The sequence below is a fragment of the Panthera onca genome, chromosome A3 (genome assembly GCF_046562875.1).
Source record: "Panthera onca isolate mPanOnc1 chromosome A3, mPanOnc1 haplotype 2, whole genome shotgun sequence".
Taxonomy (NCBI): domain Eukaryota; kingdom Metazoa; phylum Chordata; class Mammalia; order Carnivora; family Felidae; genus Panthera; species Panthera onca.
Genome location: NC_138341.1, coordinates 105,085,208 through 105,105,163, shown reverse-complemented (window position 1 = coordinate 105,105,163; position 19,956 = coordinate 105,085,208). Strand labels below are relative to the sequence as shown.

At 40.3% G+C, this 19,956-nt stretch overlaps 1 protein-coding gene across 15 annotated transcripts in view; it reads left to right on the top strand.

Annotated features, from left to right (window-relative positions):
- Nucleotides 1-19,956, top strand: part of PLCB4 (phospholipase C beta 4) — a 420,239-nt gene that overhangs the window by 325,323 nt on the left and 74,960 nt on the right. For all 15 annotated transcript variants that reach the window (XM_078444273.2, XM_078444271.2, XM_078444272.2 and 12 more), the window contains 7 exons: nucleotides 1,994-2,204; nucleotides 3,623-3,716; nucleotides 6,616-6,695; nucleotides 7,150-7,234; nucleotides 9,940-10,030; nucleotides 11,732-11,827; nucleotides 17,972-18,072. In XM_078444273.2, the coding sequence (XP_078300399.1) occupies nucleotides 1,994-2,204; nucleotides 3,623-3,716; nucleotides 6,616-6,695; nucleotides 7,150-7,234; nucleotides 9,940-10,030; nucleotides 11,732-11,827; nucleotides 17,972-18,072 (758 nt within the window). The remainder of the gene's footprint in view (nucleotides 1-1,993; nucleotides 2,205-3,622; nucleotides 3,717-6,615; nucleotides 6,696-7,149; nucleotides 7,235-9,939; nucleotides 10,031-11,731; nucleotides 11,828-17,971; nucleotides 18,073-19,956) is intronic.

The window sequence follows — 19,956 nt, the reverse complement described above, 5'->3', positions numbered from 1 at the left end:
CTCTCCAGCCTCATTCCCAGCTACCTGTCCCCTCAGTCACACACTCCTACATCAAGGTCTTTGCATTTGCTGATCCTTCTACCTGGGATAGCATTCCCCAAGATGTGCATGTGACTTGCTCCCTACCTGTGAATGTGACCTCACAAGGGCTTTTGCTAGCCATGTATCTAATAGAGCATCCTGGTCATTCTTTATCACCTTCATTCCCTGCTTTCTGTTTCCTTCTAACACTTGTATAACATTATATTATACTTATACTTATTTGTTAATTTATTTCCCATAATATGTTTCATGAATGCAGGGCTTGTCTGTTTCTCCCATCACTTTATCTGTCTCAGTGCCTTAAAAAGTATTTGCTCTTAGGGGGCACCTGGGTGGCTCAGTCGGTTAAGCCTCCGACTTTGGCTCAGGTCGTGATCTTCCTGTTCGTGAGTTCAAGCCCTGCGACGGGCTCCGTGCTGACAACTCAAAAAAGTACTTGCTCTTAGAATGGCTGTGTGCCCAAGGAGGGCTGCACAAATTTTTATTGTAGTATGTTTTTATAGTTATAAATTACCTAAATATCCATCAACAGAATAATGGACAATGAACTAGTATATTCATACACGGGCCTACCATGCGTTACACGTGCCCACCACAACGTACTACTACTATACACACTACTATGTTATTCAGGGAAAAATAAATCCTCAAGAGCTGAATAAGTTCAAGAAAATATAAAAAGAGCAAGTTGCATATGCAAATAATAAAATGTCTTTTATATAAGTTTTTAAATATTCACAGCTATCCATTGTTAGAATAAATGCATATGTAGTAAAGTTACAAAGCCGCTTTAAGAATGTTAAATACAAAAAGGAATGGTTGTCTACAAGGGAGCAGAAAGAGGGACTGGAATGGAGAGCAGGGACACAGGGTGCTGCAAAGGCATCTGTAATTATATATTCCTCTGAGAAATGTAAAGCAAGTAAGGTAAAATGTTACGAAGCTGTGGTGTAAGGGTCCATAGTTATTTATTATTTAATACATTATTATGTTCTTTTTTGCAAGCCTAAAATCAGTTCATAACTTGCAAATGCTTAGCTATAAACAAAAAGCTGAGGCAGTTGATGGTTGACAGAGTAAGAGATGGAGAGAGTTTTGTTTTGTTTTTTAAGTTTATTTGAGAGAGAGAGTGTGTGTGCACACATGCATGGGCCCAAGTGGGGGAGGGGCAGAGAGAGGGAGAGAGAGAATCCCAAGCAGCCTCCACGCTGTCTGTGCAGAGCCCAATGCGAGGCTTGAACTCAAAAACCCCAAGATCATGAAGTTGAACGTTTAATGGACTAAGCCACCCAGGCACCCTGTGATGCAGAAATATAAATTGCTTCTCCTGAGAAGACCACAGGGACCTGCCCTATATCAGAAAAGTGTGACTGAAATGAACAATGGGGCTCTTGGGGCAATATTTCAATGCCTACTGCGTACTCTTCTCATCAGTCCCACACCCTATTTTGTAGGAGAAATGAATTGTTTAAACCCAGAAAGGCCATTAATTTCATCTTCAGTCCAGTGAGAACAGTAGTGCCCTACAGTTGTATATTTTCTACTTTTTTAGGAGCCCCTCTTGTAGGTATTCTCATTTACCATTCAGGACAATCCTGGAAAGCAGGTGCGGTCAGTATTTATGCCCATTTGACAGAAGAGGAGTTTGAGACCCAGGAACATAAGGCATGCGTGATAGAAGCAGAACTGACAAAGGTCCCCTTGACCCCTGGTCGCCACACCTGGAGCTGTGCTTCTGCGCTTAGGGAACCGTGTGCTTCTGCCGTCATACCTACAAAAGCCACCTGCCTGTGGAATGCATTAGGTTCCTTGTAGTGTGCAGCTCTGTTCAAGTTCTGAAGGATGAAGGTCCTTGGGGAAGAGACTGAGAAGAAGTTTTTACTCCTGTTCAAGCTGTCTCAACTCTGTATTTCAGAGCCATATGTCTACTAACTCTTGTTTTTTCCCCTAGGCCTCATATCAAGCGATGGGTTTTGCAGATATCTGATGTCAGATGAAAATGCCCCTGTCTTCCTGGATCGTTTAGAACTTTACCAAGAAATGGACCATCCTCTGGCCCACTACTTCATCAGTTCTTCCCATAACACCTATCTCACTGGCCGACAGTTTGGTGGAAAGTCTTCCGTAGAAATGTACAGACAGGTTCTCCTGGCTGGTTGCAGGTCAGAACCTCAGGACACCTCTTTTTTTTTTTTTTTAATATGATGGCTTTCCATTTAATTTACTTTTTTCTAAAAAATAGGAAGTATTATTCAGCGTGAAAATTTTGGACATTTTTCCTTTTCTTTAATAGATTACGTTGGTCACATAACCTTGAAAAAGAACAGATAATCTCTGTTCCAGAAAGCTCTGGAATTCTCCTATGGGCCAAAAGATATTTTTTACTATAAATTTTTAAATATCCCCCCCTCAAGGGGCACCTGGGTGGCTCAGTCAGTTGAGCATCTGACTCTTGACTTCAGCTCAGGTCATGATCCCAGGGTAATGGGATCAAGTCCTGTGTCAGGCTCTCCACTGAGCATGGAGTCTGCTTAAGACTCTATCTACATCTTTCGTTCCCTCTCCCTCTGCTCCTCTCCCCAACTTGTGCACTCTCTCTCTCAAAATAAATAAATAAATAAATATCCCCCTCAAAATTGAAGGAAAAAAAACCCTATTTTAAGAAGTCATGCTAAGTTTCTTATGGCCGGAAGCAGTAGCAGATTTAGCTTTACTTAATGTTAAAAGTTCTAAAATGCCATTCTCTGAGAATATTATTGAAAATGGTTTTCCCTTTTATAGAAATTGGCAAATATTTGAGGTTTAAAATACAGCAATAATGCTGAAGGTGAAAAATAAGAAACTCAGTTACATTATAATTTTTTTTTTTGTTATCAATAGCTAGTACCTTATTTTTAATGACAGTTTTTTGTGTTTGGAAATATTCTACAAGAAATTACCTACATCACCACTTCTATCTCTGAATACCTGACAAAATGAGAACATTTTCTTTCATGGCCAAAGCAGTATCATTTCATCTAACAAAATTTTAAAAATTATTTTTTCACATCATTTAAAACCTAGCCTATACTCAGATGTCCCCAGCTGTTCCCAACTGTCCTTTGTTGTAGCTTTGTCACAACTGGAATTTCATTCCCCCACTGATTGTTATATCTCAAGTTTGTCTTAATCTCTGACAGTCCCTTTTTAATGACACCAACTCAGTACAGAATACAATGTGATTTTAACCCAAAAACTCCATGAAATAATCATTTCATTCCATTTTCTACTTACATATTTTTTAAGTTTATTATTTTGAGAGAGAAAGAGAGCATGCAAGCAGGGGAAGAGCAGAAAGAGAGAGAATCCCAAGCAGGCTCATGCTGTCAGTGCAGAGCCTGATGTGGGGCTGAACCCATGAACCAGGAGATCATGACCTAGGCTGAAACCAAGAGTTAGATGCTTAACTGACTGAGGTATCCAGGTTCCCTCCATTTTCTACTTATATAAGAAAACAACTTATTTTGATGTCTGTTCTTTCAGTTTGCACACATTATTTTATGGTAAGTGTTCAATATTGTAATTTCACTCTGTTGCCCAGGTGTGTTGAACTTGACTGTTGGGATGGAAAAGGTGAAGACCAGGAACCAATAATAACTCATGGAAAAGCAATGTGTACAGATATCCTTTTTAAGGTAAGTTTTAAAATCACATAGCTGTAGTCTTTTCCAGATTATTGTAGAAATAGATGAAGTGGAGAACACAAATTATTCATTTTCTCAAGCATTTTACTTTCATATTCCTTTCCTCTGGTTTTGAAGAGAAAGTCAAGAAGAAATGCTTTCTCTACTTAATAACACCATGAGGGTCCTACATAATGAGTTTCTCTGCCAGCATCCCCCTGATTCTAATTACTTTAAAAAGTCTTTCATTTTCTTTTCTGTTTTCTTATTTTGCATTATTTCTGAAGGACTTAAAATTGGCGTAAAAAATAAATAGAACACAGAAAATAAAATAGATTCTAAATAGCGCCTATAAGAGTAATAAAGTAAATGAGGTTAGAGTTTATGAGTACTCAATAATAAGTCTTATAAACTGCCAAACCATACCACAAATGGGCCCCAAACTTTCTAGAATTCAGTGCAAGGAGACAAACATAATTCACAAGATTCAGAAAATAGAAACAGGGCTGTTGGTCCAAAGAAGTTGTTCCCAGTCCTGATGCCAGAGAGAAGACTTTTCCCCATGGACCCTCAAAGAGGAGAATCTACAGTTACATAAACAGGCATTTCAGTATTGGCCTTCTGGTGATTTCTCTGTACAGTTTGAAGGTTGGTTTCTTAGAATGCTCCTTAATATGCTCCATTGATAGCCTGCCAAAGGACAAGTTAAAAAAATGAAATTCCATAGTTGGCCAGTGCTGTGGTTGGCCAATATTCAGGTACATCCGTCTCTGTCAGTTTGGTGTAATTTGGAATAGTTATTTCAACATCTGCAGCATTGGTTCTCAACTCAGCTTACGTATGGAAAATCACCAGAGGTATTTATAAAAACAGATGCCTAGTCCGTATACCCATAACTTGATGCACACCATTTCTCTTAGCCAGATGCTGGTGAATTTTGAGCAGCAGTGAATTCAAGATTATGCTCCATGAGAAGGAATTACACTCCCTGAGAAGTACCAAGGGTATATTCAAGTGGGAAGCCATGAGTTTGCACAGCCAACCAAATTGGGAAGGGTTGACATCTTCTTTAGAGATTTAAGGAGCCCAATAAGGAAGCTTAGCTAAAAAGAAGGCTATTTCCTTTCAGTTTGGAGGTGAGCAAAGGAGAACCCATGAAAAGAGCCAAAATTCTCCTCAAGGAGTAATTCTTGCTCAGCTGAAATGGACAATCAAGGTCATAGACATTTTTACCAGGAAGAGAGTTTAAGCAAGAATAATTAATGAACCACCTTAGCCATAAGTGATGAGGTTTTGGAGTGGTGGTGGGATTCAGAGCCAATAGCCAAGAAAGAATTCTTGAGACATCTTTGGTGCAAAAAAGGTGATTTTATTCAAGTACATGAACAGGACCCATGGGCAGAAAGAGCTGCCTCCGGACCATGAAGAGAGAGTGATTACATACTTGGGAGTTGGGGGGAGGTAAAATTAAGGGGAAGATTCCAAAGGATTTTCATTTGCTAAAGAAGACTCATGGGATACTGGAGGCTTAGCTGTTGTCAAGCTAAGGTTGTTTTCCCTCTAGCAAAGCATTTACATTAGGACAGTAGGGAGTTCCTGGAGAACTGTTACACTCGCCTGCCTCAAGTATTTGTCAATGGCCTGCAGGTTTTAAGGAAACGTAATTTTATATGCCATTTCCTCCTGCCTTTGTTTCCCACATCAGTAAGAATGCTCACTAAAATACTCCCCGGTTTATCTAACCTAAGGCATTATTGTTTCAACTGGACTTCCGGAGATTACTATTGTAAAATATTTTCTCATTTAACTGAATGATGCGATTTTCCCTGTGGTTAACTACAAGCCAGTTAGAATGTGGGGAGTTTTACCAAGTATGATGTTCTGGTTGTAGAAACATTAGTTTGAGGGGCGCCTGGGTGGCTCAGTTGGTTAAGCGTCCGACTTCGGCTCAGGTCGTGATCCCGCAGTCCGTGAGTTTGAGCCCCGCATCGGGCTCTGTGCTGACAGCTCAGAGCCTGGTGCCTGTTTCTGATTTGTGTCTCCCTTTCTTTGACCCTCCCCTGTTCATGCTCTGTCTCTCTCTGTCTCAAAAATAAATAAACATTAAAAAAAAATTTTTTAAAAAAAGAAACATTAGTTTGAAACCATGCTTTCTAAAGCCGAGAGCAAGACCAGCCATCTGTGGGAAGGACATGCTCAGCACATTCAAAGGTTATTTCAAATGACCAAGCTTCTAGTTCAGGGAGGGACATCTAGAACACCTGTTTCACCTCACATGTTGCTTGACCATGGAGAACCCCCACTTCCTGGTCACCTACCCCTCCAACCACTTTCATCAGGCTAATAGGAAACAGGGGATGTTGTAAATGTCACATCAGTTCACAGGAATCTTCATCAAATTAATGAAATGTAGCCAAGGACAGACTCCCAAACACAGAAGAAAGCCAATAAAAGCCTCCGTTAATCCTTAGGTTATCACCAATACATTTCTCTTCTAGGCAGGAGAGGTGAAAGAGTGGTCTGCTGTGAAAATCGCTGTACCAAAACCTCACCTGCCCTTCAGCAAGAAAGGGAAACTCTGAACCTGTCTTGCCAGATTATCAAGCAAGAAGCCAGCATGTGATTTAGATGAAATTTCTTGTTCGTTACTAGCCCCATAATTTTAGAGAAGTCAGAGAGAGCTTTGCAGGGGAGGGAAGGGTCATTAACCATAAACTGGTCCCTGGGCTCTAACGAACCACAAGGGGACTCCACGTGTGAAAGTAACAAGATGAATGGGTTCTCCAGGTCTTATTGCCAGAATTGACTTTCTGAAAAGCTCAAATTAATAGTATCTGAATGGTTTCAGGTGCCTTAATTGTGTTGTTGTTGTTGTTTGCTCCTCTCTCATTTACACTTTTTATCTTTAAAGGATGTTATTCAAGCCATCAAGGAAACTGCGTTTGTCACATCCGAATATCCTGTAATTCTCTCCTTTGAAAATCACTGCAGGTATAAGGGTGCAATCTCCTCTAAGTATCTACTACCCATTCCCCACTCCGGCTCTCCATCTTTTTAAATAGCTGAACAGTTTTGTGAAATAGTAAGGACACTTGTTCTTATGCAAAAAAGAAAGAGGAAAAAAAACAAAAGGTCAGAGATCTGGACACCTTGTTCAAGGTTCCATTGAGTTGGAAGATTTGGCAGTGTACTTGATCTCAGACTTCATGAACTTGAAAGCCATTTTTTATTCTGTGTTCCAGCTCTTACTTGGGGAGGCAAAATCTACTTGTTAAACTATACCAGTTAAAGTTCGTGGTATATAACAGAGCATCTCCCTTAGCCGTAGGAAGACAAGCATGTACTTTGCAGAGTGGGAGTTTTTAATCATCTAGGAATGGATGTCTCTTATTCTTGGACTGTTAATGGATGTTTGAATTTACGAATGCCAGTTCTCTCTCTCCAGCAAATATCAACAGTACAAGATGTCCAAATATTGCGAAGATCTATTTGGGGATCTCCTGTTGAAACAAGCACTTGAATCACATCCAGTATGTATTTTTAGCAAACTGTATTTCTAACCTGAATGGATTTGTTTTGAAATTCATTTCTAAAGGGTCAAGTAGTGCTAGAGGACTAAAGATCTTCATATTTATTTAAATTAATTGATACAGAAAGCTGTTGTGCTTCAGACAGATGTGAAGAGAGAGACATAAAATAAACATGTAGCCCAATTTAATCTGGAAGGTCTCAAGGTCTCTATGGTTTCTGAGATCTCTGTCCTAAAGTTTTATAAAATGCCTCCTGGAAGAGAATCTATACTCAGCAATTGTCCTTTAGTTGGTTGCATGATAGGATCATCTATAAGGAAGATTAAAAATACCTTTGCCTGGGACCCGCTCAGAGATTCTAAGTTAATTGATCTGGGTAAGGCCTGAGCATGGTGTTTTTAAAAAAGCCTCTCCAGGTAAATCAAATGGAAGACCATTGTGGTGAGAACTCCCTAGATGGAAGAAGTCACAAGAGTCTGAAGTCCAGTGTCCCAACTCCACAACAAATACTTGGAAAGTGTTAGACATGCATTTTTGAGTTTCATTTTTACACCTGCTGATTGCTTCATAAAGCAAAGAATTTTTAACCTGTGGCCCGCAGATAGGCTTTGTGAGGTCTGTGAATTCATTCTAAATTGCGTATGGTTTTGCATTTGTTTTTGTTTGTTTGTTTGCTTTGTTTTCCTTCTTTTGGTATATAGTTTGATTCCAGAGAGTTCATCACATTTTTGCAAGGGTCCATAACCTCCAAAGTGGTAAAGATCCACTGTCACAAGATGGTATGAGTAGGAAGCAAGCCAACAGGATGAAGTATAAAGTACAATGCAGTAGTGGAAAAAAAAAAAAAACTGAAAAAAATATAGGACATGAGGATATTTGCATCCTTTGCACCCACCCCTGATTACCTTCAGCCTACTGACTCTGCAGGCTGCCTGCCCCGCATCCTTGCAACCCTCCCTGTTCCCTGCACACTGGCCTGACTTGCAGCTGCTTGTGCCTGCAGCTTTTTGCATGAGGTGCGGTCCTCTGCTCACTGGAGCCTGCTCTGCCCGTGTGTGAGAGATGGGCCTGAGGTGCTAGAGACCAGACAGCCCTCCCGCTGGGCCCCTCACTCCTCCCTCAGGAGGGACCGCTCAGCAGCACGTTCTTTGTTCTGCACCGTCTGCCAGGGCTCCCCAGGGGACCACACTCTGGCCCCCTCAGTGATAAGTCGCCTCATAACACCCCCGTGCCTGCTGGGGCACCCCCGTGCCTGCCTTCTTTCTTTCACTTTCCCACTCCTCTGTTGGCCCTTCCTGAGGCTGCCGCCCAAGTAATCTACAGGTATATTCACATCCTTGTCTCTGAGACTGATTCTGAGGGAACCCAAACTAAGAAACAGCCCTGTTTAGTTTTATTTTACTTTATTTCATTTTATAGTTCATAGTTTATTTATTTTGAGAGAGAGAGAAAGAGCACAAGCGGGGAAGAGAAAGAGGGAGAGAGAGAACCCCAAGCAGGCTCCACACTGCCAGCACAGAGCCCAGTGTGAGACTGACCTGAGCCAAAACCAAGAGTCAGACGCTTAACCCACTGAGCCACCCAGACGCCCCTTATGTTATTTTTGTTTTATGTAGACCCTCTGTTTACTTTTCTGATTGGGCTAAGGTGCTTGCTGCCATGGAAAGACCACCATATTCTTTATGGAACGACATGCACATTCATGAAAGGTGTTTTGGGAAGCATAGGTAATACACGTGGGAGTAAGACCTCCCTGAACTAAATGTCTGTGGGAGACATAGAGCATAGACATAAAACCACAGCTAAAAAGGAAGATGGCCTACAACCTATTGAATATTTATTAGAGATATCCAGGTTCAAGAGAGATCGCTAGGGAATAGACAAGATTCAGCAGGCTTCTGAAGGAAGCAGAATATGGGCAAAGAGCTTTGAGGCAACACAGACATGGGAAGGCACAGTGCCTTGCATGTAATAAGTAGTAGAAAAATCACTTTTGAGAAAAATGAAAGGATGCATGGAAGAGATGGGTGGGTGGATGGGTGGGTAGGTATGTCCATGCATGGATGGGGGTAGGGGGAATGGATGAGTAGATATGGCTCAGTTGTGTGGATCAGAGGTAATAAAAGAAAGGACATCTCCTTTGCAGACATAAATCCAAGCAAACGAAACCACAGTAGAGGTTAAGTTTCAGTAATTAAGACCACTCCCTTCTTGATTCTCTTATTGAACCCACACAACCACAATCCCAGGTATTGGGGTTGCATCAGTTTACTGAGCAAACAGGCTTACTAATACAGCCCCAACACTTGAGGGGATCAGGGGAGCCTCTCGACTTCTGCCTGGGAAAGCACTTCGGACCCCAGCTATCACAACGATCCCCTGTACTTTACCCAATACATAAAAAGAGCAAGACCTGAGGCTAAGCAGGAGCCCTTCCCCCAACAGCACCCCAGGTCAGACCCAGGTCCCACTGGGGAAGGCGGAGTGGCTGTGCATACCTCTGGGAGACTGGATGTCCGGTTTGCAGTCTAGGGCAAAGTTGCATGCAGTAGGCTAATTGGGGCTGGGGAATGAAAACATAAAAGTGTGTTGACTGCCATCTAGTGGACATTGGGCTGTATAACACTGGCTTCCATGCTCATTCTGGGCTGGGAATGAAACTAGTGAAGCACATCATTAATTCAGCCTTTTCTGTTTATCTCTAGCTCGAACCAGGCAGGCCCTTACCATCCCCCAATGACCTCAAAAGAAAAATACTCATCAAAAATAAGCGGCTGAAACCTGAGGTCGAAAAAAGTAAGTCAAAGACACACATCAATAATGAGGCATACACTCATTGTGTTTGGACAAATTCAGCTGTCTGGAGTGAAATAAATTTTCAAACCACTGATTTAGGGGACGAAAGGGGCACAGTGGTGTTACATATACTTTTCATAGCAAAGTGGCCACGTGTATGTTTAAGTTCAGTTTCCACATCAACTCGTTCCTGCAGTGGGAAAAGCATATTCATACATTCATAGGATGCAGGAAAACGAGAAGAAAGTGGAAAGGGGCATTTTAGAATTTATCGAGATGGAAGGAACTAGCATTTTATCATTTTATATGCTCTAAAGTCTTCTTCAAAAGTTACCCTTTGCAGTTTGCCTGTGTGAGGTTTACATATCTAGGGATCCTGAGTGAATGTGTGAATGTATATATGTGTGTGTAGGGAGAGAAATGATTTTATGTAGACATTTTCCCTGGAAATATTGGAAAATATTTTCTTTTATCCCATCTCTTAATTGAGTGAAGCATTAACTAATGGTATGATCGCATTGTATTTTTACCCTAGGTATTCTAAATTTTAAATTATAGTGCTTATAGTTTATTACAAAAGCAATAATACCATAGGAGAATGAAAACAACAAAGGAGAACATAAGGAAACAATAAAATAGCACTAAATTATATATTTTACACATACGTACGTGTACTATAGACACATGTATATGTTTAGACGTACATTTTTCATATCAGTGGGATCATGTTAAATATACTGATTTTTTATTATGTTTAACTCAACCAATTTAGTATACTTAAGTTCATACTAAAGTTACAACTTGCTAACTATAATTCTAATGTATGAAACACTATACAGAATTTATTATGTGGGATATGGTACCATGTGACCAGTCCCAACTGATGGATGTTCATTACTGTAGAAACGACAGTGACAGACACACGTCGGTGTTCATTCTGTACATTTACGCAGCTTCTCGTTGGAATCCATTGGTGCAATTAGAGTTGGGTGGCCAAAGCATATACACGTTTTATACTGTGATTTACCTTTGTCTTTCAGAAAAATTGTACCAATTTACATTCTCGCTATAACGTAGGAGGATGCCTGCTTTCCAGGGATATTCTTACTGCTGGCTGTTGGCCATGTTGTATGTATATGTGGCTGACTAGGAGAAGGGAAATGAGACTTGAGTTTTTTTGATATTTATGTTTTTGGTAACTAGTTTCTTTGTATATCACCATTTATAATATGCTTCTACATGTTTTCTCGCTTTTAAAATTACTTCATCTATCTTTACAGACTTATCAGAGCTTTATACATGAGGATAATTGTCTCAGATCTGTCACTTGCAGATATTTGTTCCTGAAGTTTTTTCAGTCGCTTGTGCACGTCTCTTTTCCATCGCTTCAATATCACATTCAAATGACGCACCTTTATTACCAAGCCTTAACATCTTTCTTAGTGACTGAGCCTTCCTCTCAAACTTATGACCAGAACTTTGGAATTTCACCCATGCTCCATTAGTTCTTCACCCTGTGTAGACAGTGTGGTTGTTGCAAGTCCCTTGAGACGTCCAAGCAGCGATCTGCTACGGTCTTAGGAATGTAGCCAGTGGGAGCCCAGACAATATATTTCCTTCTCAGTGTCGATCTTCAAGCTCAGGCTTTGCAAGTGATGGAGCACCTGTCACCATCTCCTTCCTGTTTGTTTTTAATGACAGAACAGCTTGAAGCTTTGAAAAGCATGATGGAAGCTGGAGAATCTGCTGCCCCGGTTAACATCTTAGAGGATGATAATGAAGAAGAAATAGAGAGTGGTAAGTTGGTTTTCTTTTAACTTAAGTGTCACAAAAATAGTTTTTAAAAAAAGTTCATTTTTAAGCTCTACACCCAACTTGGGCTCAAATTCATGACCCCAAGATCAAGAGTTGTGTGCTCCTTCAACTGAACCAGCCAGGTGCCCAACATAGAAAAAAATTTTTTTTTTAGTTTATTTATTTTGAGAGAGTGAGTGAGTGTACAAGTGGGGGAGGAACAGAGAGAAGAGAAGGGGAGAGAATTGCAAGGAGGCTCCACAGCATCAGCGCAGAGCCTCATGTGGGGCTCGAACCCATCAACTGGGAGATCATGGCCTGAGCTGAAATCAAGAGTCAGTTGCTTAACTGACTGAGCCATGCAGGTGCCCCCAAAATTTTAAGATAAGAAAGGAAAGAATTTGTCTCCATAGACTCTCTTGGATAATGTGAGGGTTTAATTTCTAGTAGTCAAGGATGTATTTGTGCACCAAGCTTTAATCTTTTTTTTTTTTTTTTTTTTTTTTGGTATTTTTCCCAATGTTACTTCCAGTTTACCTAGGCACTAGATTTTCATGGCTGAGTCATCTCCTTTCCTGTTGTGCCTTCAGCTGCTCAGCAGAAATTCACAGCCAAAGAATCCTTGCTGTAGAAGGCAAGGGGTTGGAATAAAAAGAACATTTGGCAATCCCTTCCTGTAAACAAAAACATAAATGTCGGTGTTGTTAATGATGATAATAGAAGGCAAGTTAAAAGGAAGGGAACATGGGTAGAGACCCTCAGGTAGATGATTGGTTTGTATGCACACATGAAATGAACTGGAAATTCAAAGCTAATATTAAAATTTCAAGTTCAGATTCCTTCAAATCACCAGCTCACCAGAATTATGAATAGCAGTAGATAATTTTAGCAAAGGTAACCTTGCTTAAAATAGATGAATATTTGCTACTGGGGCCATATAACCATAAAACCATAATATAGGGCCATATAACCCTCATGTTTGATTTTAAATGGGTCCTTTGAAAGGTTTGGAATATTTTTAGAAAAGTGTTTGTTCATTAGGTGGTATGAAAATTGATTAGCAAAATGCTTTGGCCTTACATTGTGTGTCTGTTGATTGGACACTGCCTTGGATTTATGTAGTGGTTTGAGGCTAAATAATTTAGACACATGCAGAAACTCTCTTCAATTACTCTATAATATCTGAAATAATGAGAGTAGATTTTAGGAAAGCTTGATATTATAAGTGAAAATCTGAAAGCTGTGAGAATTAATCTCGGTAATAAAGACAGCTTAATAAATATGGCTTCCTGTGGAACTGACTTCATAACGATGGTTTGTGTTGCGTGTCCAAGCCATGGGTTCCACTCCACTCCCAGAGAACAGTCATGACTTACTTTTCATATGTTGTATATGGCAGGGAGTTTCTAGGAGGGCAGAGGTATCTGGAATTATTTAATCGATGACTGCTACAATTATCTATTACTGTGTAACAAACCACCCCAAAATCTAGAGGCTTAAAATAACACTTTATTTCTTTAGTTGTGTAGGTCATCTAGGGCTCAGGTTGGTGCTTCTCCCTTAAGTTTCTCATGCATTTTCAGGCAGATGACATCTGGGGCTAGAGTCATCTGAAGGTTCACTTGGGCTGGTTGTCCAAGGTGGCACATTTGTGTGGCTGGCAGTTGTGGTGAGGAGCTTAGGGTCTACAGACCAGAGCACCTCTATGTGGCCTTTCCATGTGGTTTGGCTTCTCAAAACATGGTGGCCAGGTCTTTTTTTTTTTTTTAAATGTTTGTTTATTTTTGGAGAGAGAGACAGAGTGTGAGCGGGGGAGGGGAAAAGAGAGAGGGAGATACAGAATCAGAAGTAGGCTCCAGTCTCTGAGTTGTCAGCACAGAGCCCGACACGGGGCTTGAACTCACTGACTGTGAGACCATGACCTGAGCTGAAGTCGGATGCTTAACCAAGTGAGCCACCCAGGGGACCCAATGGCCAAATCTTTAGATGAAGCATCCTGAGACCCAGTGTTCCAAGAGGCAGAAAGCAGAAGCTGCTAAACTTAAGAACTGTGCCCACAGCAGGCACATCATCATTTCCTGTATATTTTATTCATCAAAGCAAAATTAAGGCCCACCCAAGTTTGAGGGGGGTAGGTGAGTGGAAAGATCACATTATACAAGAGCAGGTATTCTTGCAGCTGTCTTTGGAAAATGCTATCAACCACAGTGCCTATTCTATTATCTCACTTTTTCTTTTGCAAATAATAAGCCTAATCAAGATTTAAGAATAAAATATTGAATATTATTTCAAAAGGCCAGTAAAATACTTCTAAAATTTGAAAAGATGAAAAATATGTAAAATGAGTTCCTTAACTCAGGTTAAGTTTTATAGATGGTAGTTGAAAGCATGTCAGACATTACTAGATTGCACAATCCAGTAAAACAAACTGCAGAATAATAGACTAAATTAACAAGGAAAGTAATAATAATATGAATAGCAACCACCATTGTTGTGCCAACTGTGAATGTAGCGGTTTACATCACTGCCTTATCTAATCCTTGTATGGTCCAATGAGATCGGTATCATTACACTCCTTTTTCAGATGAGGAAGCTGAAGCTTAGGTAACGGATTCTGCACATGACCCCACAGCTGGTGAGCAATGGCATTATAGTTCAATCCCAGAATTGCCTGACTCCAGGTTCAAGACCTTTTGTACCTTATAATACAGCCCTTCTAACATACAGGAATATGAAGAGAACACCAATATGCAAAATTGTTGTTAAATTGTTTTAAACAAAAAATGTAACTGATGAAAGTCAAAGATGTGAAAATTTCCTGAACACACAAAATAATCCAAAATGAGGGTCCTTTTGATTCCACTTATCATCCATAAGGGTACTTCCCATCTTTTATGCGTATGTTAATGATTCCTACAAAATATTTGGCTCTAGGGGCTCCCATGTTATTCCAAAAAATACTTGAGATTTTGATTAAATGTTAACAAATGATATTGGGACATGTGGGGGATAGCGTACATGTAGAAAATTGGCTGAGAGGACAAAATCACCCACTTGAATTTCTCTTTCAGGGCATAGAAGTTTCTGCTGTGCCAGTTATATTTATGATTTTTAGGTTCCCTCAGTGATACCTGGCTTAATTCTGGTCAACCAGTTGGCTATAATTACCCTGGTGTCACAGTATGATCCTACTATACATGAATGACTAGACTCTCTAATTTAAATACTTCAACACAGCAGGCAAGAGGAAGCCAAGCATAGTTCAAGAGTAACCCTGCCGGGAGGCTGTAAAAAAATAGAAGAGGCTCTTAGTCTGTGAGAGCATTTCCCCAGTTGTTAGGCTGGATTTAGATTCAGAAGGATTCGTGGCTTCCAGGACTGTAAAACGAGCAGTGAGGAATGCCAAAACTGGATGTGGTTGTGGGTATGCCTCTGCATTCTTGCACACTCAGGGAATGGTACCATTCATTCACACACCTCTTTTAAAGTCAAGTCTCTACCACTTGTATGGGCCACATTCCTTGACTTCACATAGTTTATATCTGGCTATATGATCTGGTTAGACTATGAGATATATGAACTGGAAATTTAATGGTGGGAAGTTTCAAAGTCTTGGTTATAGACTGTAAGTCACGGAAATTCAATGGTCATGGAAACTTAGCATCCTGTTAAAAGCATTGGCTAAGAATCCAGAGAAATATAGGCCCGTATTTTACTCTGTGACCTTGGTTTTATAAATCATATCTCTGAATCTATTTCCTCATCTATAAAGTGGACACACTGGACTAGATTTTTTAAAGACCTATTCCAACTTCTTAAATCCTTTTTTTTTCTGCCTAAGGCCTCTATGACCTACTTTTTTCTTTTTTTAATCATCTGTCTCCACGGTATCCATGCATCCGAATACCAGTTTCAAAACAGGAAAGTGTCTGTCTCTCTTGTCTCACTTTTTTCCGTGTCTGAAATAATACTTTGCAAAAAGAAATTCCAAATCTAAGGTATCATCAGTTGAAAGACACCATTATTTTATTTATGACTAAGAAAGAAAGATGCTTCCAATTAATTGTAAAATGTCATTTTATAATTGAAAACACATTATAACATCAGAAATATTAATATGTAAAAAAATGCATCTTGCAACTGATGATGAAATAGTTGTTCTTTTATTCTTGTTCTGGAGTTCTTTGCACATTTTAAACATCTAAAAAAAAATCTCCAATTATGGGTCTGCTTCCCACTCTGCTCTTGGGAGTCCATTCTCAGAAATCATTTCACTGTTTTTGTCCAGGAGGGGTCCCTCGTGCCCTGTGTTGTGACATGGTGGATTTGTGTTGGACTTGTCCTGAGACCTATGGGTGTCTCCTGATTCTGGCTGGTTTTTAGGCAGATTCCTTACATGCGAGCTTTTAGCAGAATGGCGATCATGGGAATCCAGATCTCACACCAGCATGTGGCTCATTTTTCAATGGGTGATTCTTTTTCCACTGACAGCCTTGAGAGGATACCAGAGTTTGTCCCTCTCTGGACTGGTGGACTGAGTGCTTCTGTGCCTCCTTTCACAGCCTGGGCCATGCTCTTGGGGCATCAGCTTCAGTTAGCACCCACTTCCAGCCTCCCTGTTAGCATGAGCTTAAGGAATGATTTTAGAGTCTCCCAAACCTAAGCCAGGTTTGACAAATGGTTTACAGGTGCAGTACAATCCTTCCAAGGTCTTTATATATAAATACATACATACACACACATACATACCTACATACATACATACATACATGCAAAAATATATATATATATATATATGTAATTTATTGTCACATTGGTTTCCATACAACACCCAATGTTCATCCCAACAGGTGCCCTTCTCAATGCCCATCATCCACTTTCCTCTCTCCCCCACTCCCCATCAACCCTCAGTTTGTTCTCAGTATTTAAAAGTCTCTTATGGTTTGCCTCCTTCCCTCTCTGTAACTTTTTTCTCCCCTTACCCTCCCCCCTGGTCTTCTGTTAAGTTTCTCAGGATCCACATGAGTGAAAACATATGGTATCTGTCTTCCTCTGCCTGACTTATTTCCCTTAGCATAATACTCTCCATCCACGTTACTACAAATGGCCAGGTTTCATTCTTTCTCATTGCCAAGTAGTAGTCCGTTGTATATATAAACCACATCTTCTTTATCCATTCGTCAGTTGATGGACATTTAGACTCTTTCCATAATTTGTCTATTGTTGAAAGTGCTGCTGTAAACATTGGGGTACAAGTGCCCCTATGCATCAGCACTCCTGTATCCCTTGGGTAACTTCCTAGCAGTGCTATTGCTGGGTCATAGGGTAGGTCTATCTTTAATTTTTTGAGGAACCTCCACACTGTTTTCCAGAGCGGCTGCACCAGTTTGCATTCCCACCAACAGTGCAAGAGGGTTCCCATTTCTCCACATCCTCTCCAGCATCTATAGTCTCCTGATTTGTTCATTTTAGCCACTCTGACCAGCGTGAGATGGTATCTCAGTGTGGTTTTGATTTGTATTTCCCTGACGAGGAGTCACGTTGAACATCTTTTCATGTGTCTTTTGGCCATCTGGATGTCTTCTTTAGAGAAGTATCTATTCATGTCTTCTGCCCATTTCTTCACTGGATTGTTTGTTTTTCAGGTGTGGAGTTCAAGCTCTTTCTTTTTTATGTTACACCACTCCCAACCGCAAGTCACTATGCTCGTAACCTATAAGTGGACAGTTAGTCTCTCTTTTTTTTTTTAATTATCAAGTATATTTTCTATTTCTTGTATCTTCCCATGGAAGATCAGAAGACCCTTTGTAAGTTACAGATATTCTTGAGTGATCGAGGCTTTAATTTTTAGGGTTAGTATAATGGGGTGGAAGTGATCAGTCACTTAAGAAAAACGCATTAAGCATCACACATGTCACATATCATGCTAGGCGCAAGAGAAATAACAGCTAACAAGATGTGCTCCTTGGCCTTGAGTAGGTAAGAGTTTAGTAAAAGCTTTATTTGAAAGAATTGCATATTTAAATGTTCCCATTTTCAGTTAGCTTCATTTCCGTGTAAAAGAGTTTGTGTTCTACCCAAGATTATGAAGATGATCTGACTGGTAGTAATTTGGCTTCATTGTTTTTCTTTTCTTCTTTGACACAGCTGACCAAGAGGAGGAAGCTCACCCTGAATACAAATTTGGAAGTGAACTTTCTGCTGATGACTTGGGTCACAAGGAGGCTGTTGCAAATAGTGTCAAGAAGGTCGGAGTCTTGGCATCCCTTTTTGTTATGACTCTCAAGAAGAGGTAGCAGCTGTTAGGAAGTTTTCAAAATGTGACAACCACAGAAAATAAAGTAGCCTATAATTCCCCTTCTGAGTTGGGTGACCAGAGTCCATATGTTAATCCATGCATGAACAATTTTAAGTTAGAAAGGACATTTGAATTGCTTATTAGCAGTGGCTACTGTTGATCACAACTTATTTTGTCCAGTGTCCTTTAGGTAAATCATGTATTACATTATTATAGGTGAATAGGGAGACAACAGCATCCTGGTGGCAAAGGTTAACCTGTTGAAGTCATCAGAAAAATGACTCCAATCATCCCAAGCAAGCCCTCATTAGAAAATCCATCCTTCCAGTTAGGTATCGCATCTCCCACCTAATGTAGGATAAGTATAAAAGTATTTCCGTCCATCCAACCATTCAGCCAAGAAAAAGTTATTATGTACCGACTATGTGCCAGGCATAGTTTAGGCCATAACAACCCAAAAAGGTCAAAACATGCTTCATTTCTGCTCTCATGGAGCTTATAGTCTGATGGGAGTTTACCGGGAGGGAATAGGAAACAGGCAACAAATAAACCACCAATTCTATAATTACAATTTGTGATAAGTGCTATTCTGAAACTAAAAATGAGTGCTAAAATGGAGAGTAATGAGGTCGAGGGAATAAGGAAGCCAGATCCCCAAAGGCAAAGGAACCAGCCACACACAGAGTAGAGAAAGGGCCCCAGTTGTGGGGTAACAGCAATAAAGACACTGAACAAAGTGGACTGAATGAGGGGCAGAGTGAAACAAGATGAGATGGTACAGGAAGGTAGGAACTAGATGATGCAGGATTTGGGAAGTTACTCTTAGAAACTCAAATGTTAATTTAAGTGAAATCTGAAGCCTTTGAAAATGTTTAAAGAAGGGAGCAATGCAGCCTGATAGTTTTTAAAGACCACCGTAGGTACCATATGGAGATTAAAAAGAAGCAAGAGTGAACACAGGAAGAGCAGTTAGGCCAGGCTGTTGTACTCAGCCAGACTCCGGAGTGTTAAACTGGACAGTTGGAAGCAGGACTGAGTGGATTGAAGATCTGTTGAGGAAGCAAAGATGATTCAACTTGCTGATGGATTGAATGTGGACAAGTGAAGGGGAAAGAGGAAGCAAGATGACTCTCTAGGTCTGAGTTTGAGGAGCTGGGTGGAAAGTAAAGAAGACTGAAAGATAAGGAACTCAATGTTTCAAACAGGACAGGATCTTTGAGGCCTGTGAGCTGTTCCAGGGGCAGCAGCCATCTGGGTGCATGTAGCATTGACATTTCCTGACTGTGTAGCCTCAGGGAAGTTACTTAAGCTCTCAGTGTCTTGGTTTCCTCAACTGCAAAATTAAGATAATAACACCTATTTCATTGGTCCATTATCAAAAGTAGATGGGTTTAGGATATGTAAAGAGCTTAGAGTTGGGCCTAGCATATGGTCATTCCCATGAAAGCATTCATTATTGTTGCTACATTATCATCATTTTCATCTTCGCCATTGTAGTTAGCGTTGTCGTGATGTGTATCTGGAACTAGAGGAGAGGTCAGGCTAGACATACAAACTAGGAGTTCAGAAGATGATGATCATGGGAAGAGGCAGAGAAGGTGGGTCAGAAAAGAAGACTAAGGTATACCCTGAGAAGTAGGAGGGAAATTATTGAGACCAAGGAAGCCAAGAGAACAGGGATAAGAGAAGAAGTGAAGAGAGTTGGGATTTCTTTTCTCCAGCTTAATTGAAATATAATTGACATAACACTGTGTAAGTTGAAGGTGTACATGTGATAATTTCATACCTGTACACATTATGAAATGATAACCGCAATAAGGTTAGTGAACATATC